This window comes from Sphaeroforma arctica (assembly GCF_001186125.1).
Source record: "Sphaeroforma arctica JP610 unplaced genomic scaffold supercont1.1388, whole genome shotgun sequence".
Lineage (NCBI taxonomy): Eukaryota > Ichthyosporea > Ichthyophonida > Sphaeroforma > Sphaeroforma arctica.
In genome coordinates, this window is record NW_014039170.1 from 1 (window position 1) to 866 (window position 866).

Genomic DNA, 866 nt, shown 5'->3' on the forward strand with positions numbered 1-866 from the left:
AGCGAGTCCCAGATGGTAGGAATTGGACATAGAAAAACTAAGAGAAGATCACAAAGTGAGAGTGAACAGTTGAATTATATAATTTGTTCTCCAATTGTTCGTCTGTGCCCCAGGTTCTTCCGCAACACTCAGCTTCGCAGGAGCTGGTACGACAGATCTTGCAAGTAGCTTCAAAGTAAGAGCTCAAGGCAATGCTTTTGTACTTTCTTTTCACAGTGTGACGCATCTATTAAGGCATTTTAGTCGAGTCGTGCGTAGTGAAGCGCATAAATTCACGTTGCTGGCAGTGAGTGCAATTCCTACCTCTTGCACACGAGTATGTTGCGGCTTTTTTTCCAGCTCACTGTATTGAGATGTTTGTGATCGATTCACGGGCATCAGGTAGAATCAATCGTAGTTTATCAGTGCGGTACTCGGTGCATGTACTAGAGTTCAATCTGTATATGTTGTATTGAGAGACATGATGCATACATTGAGCAGATCCACATACTGTGCTCATTCTAACTTGCTCATGTGCATATGTTCCACTGAATGAAGTCACGGTACATATGCGTGTGCAAATCATGACCCTCATAAATTCTTATATTTGTAACTCCGTGCCAGCTCTACTATTGGCGTCGCTGGGGTGGCCACATATCTTGAGTCGTTCGAAACGTTATACGAGCAAGCAGTGGAGGATAATATGCAGACGGCACAGGAATGCGACGGTCAAGAGTCTGATGACTAATCGCGCGAGCCTCAGAGCTGAGATGTGATACGTTCGGCTAATGGTTATACCTTTGACAATATAACATGTACACACACACACACACACACACACACACACATATATATATATATATATACATATACATATATATAATATA

General features: G+C 42.4%; 1 protein-coding gene across 1 annotated transcript; it reads left to right on the forward strand.

Moving 5' to 3' along the window:
* Positions 1-113: 113 nt before the first annotated feature.
* On the forward strand, positions 114-727 carry SARC_10786 (hypothetical protein; the record flags this gene model as incomplete). Its single annotated transcript, XM_014295156.1, has 2 exons — positions 114-175; positions 604-727. Coding segments are annotated over 2 exons (186 nt in total), but the record flags the coding sequence as incomplete, so codon positions are not given.
* Positions 728-866: the final 139 nt, after the last annotated feature.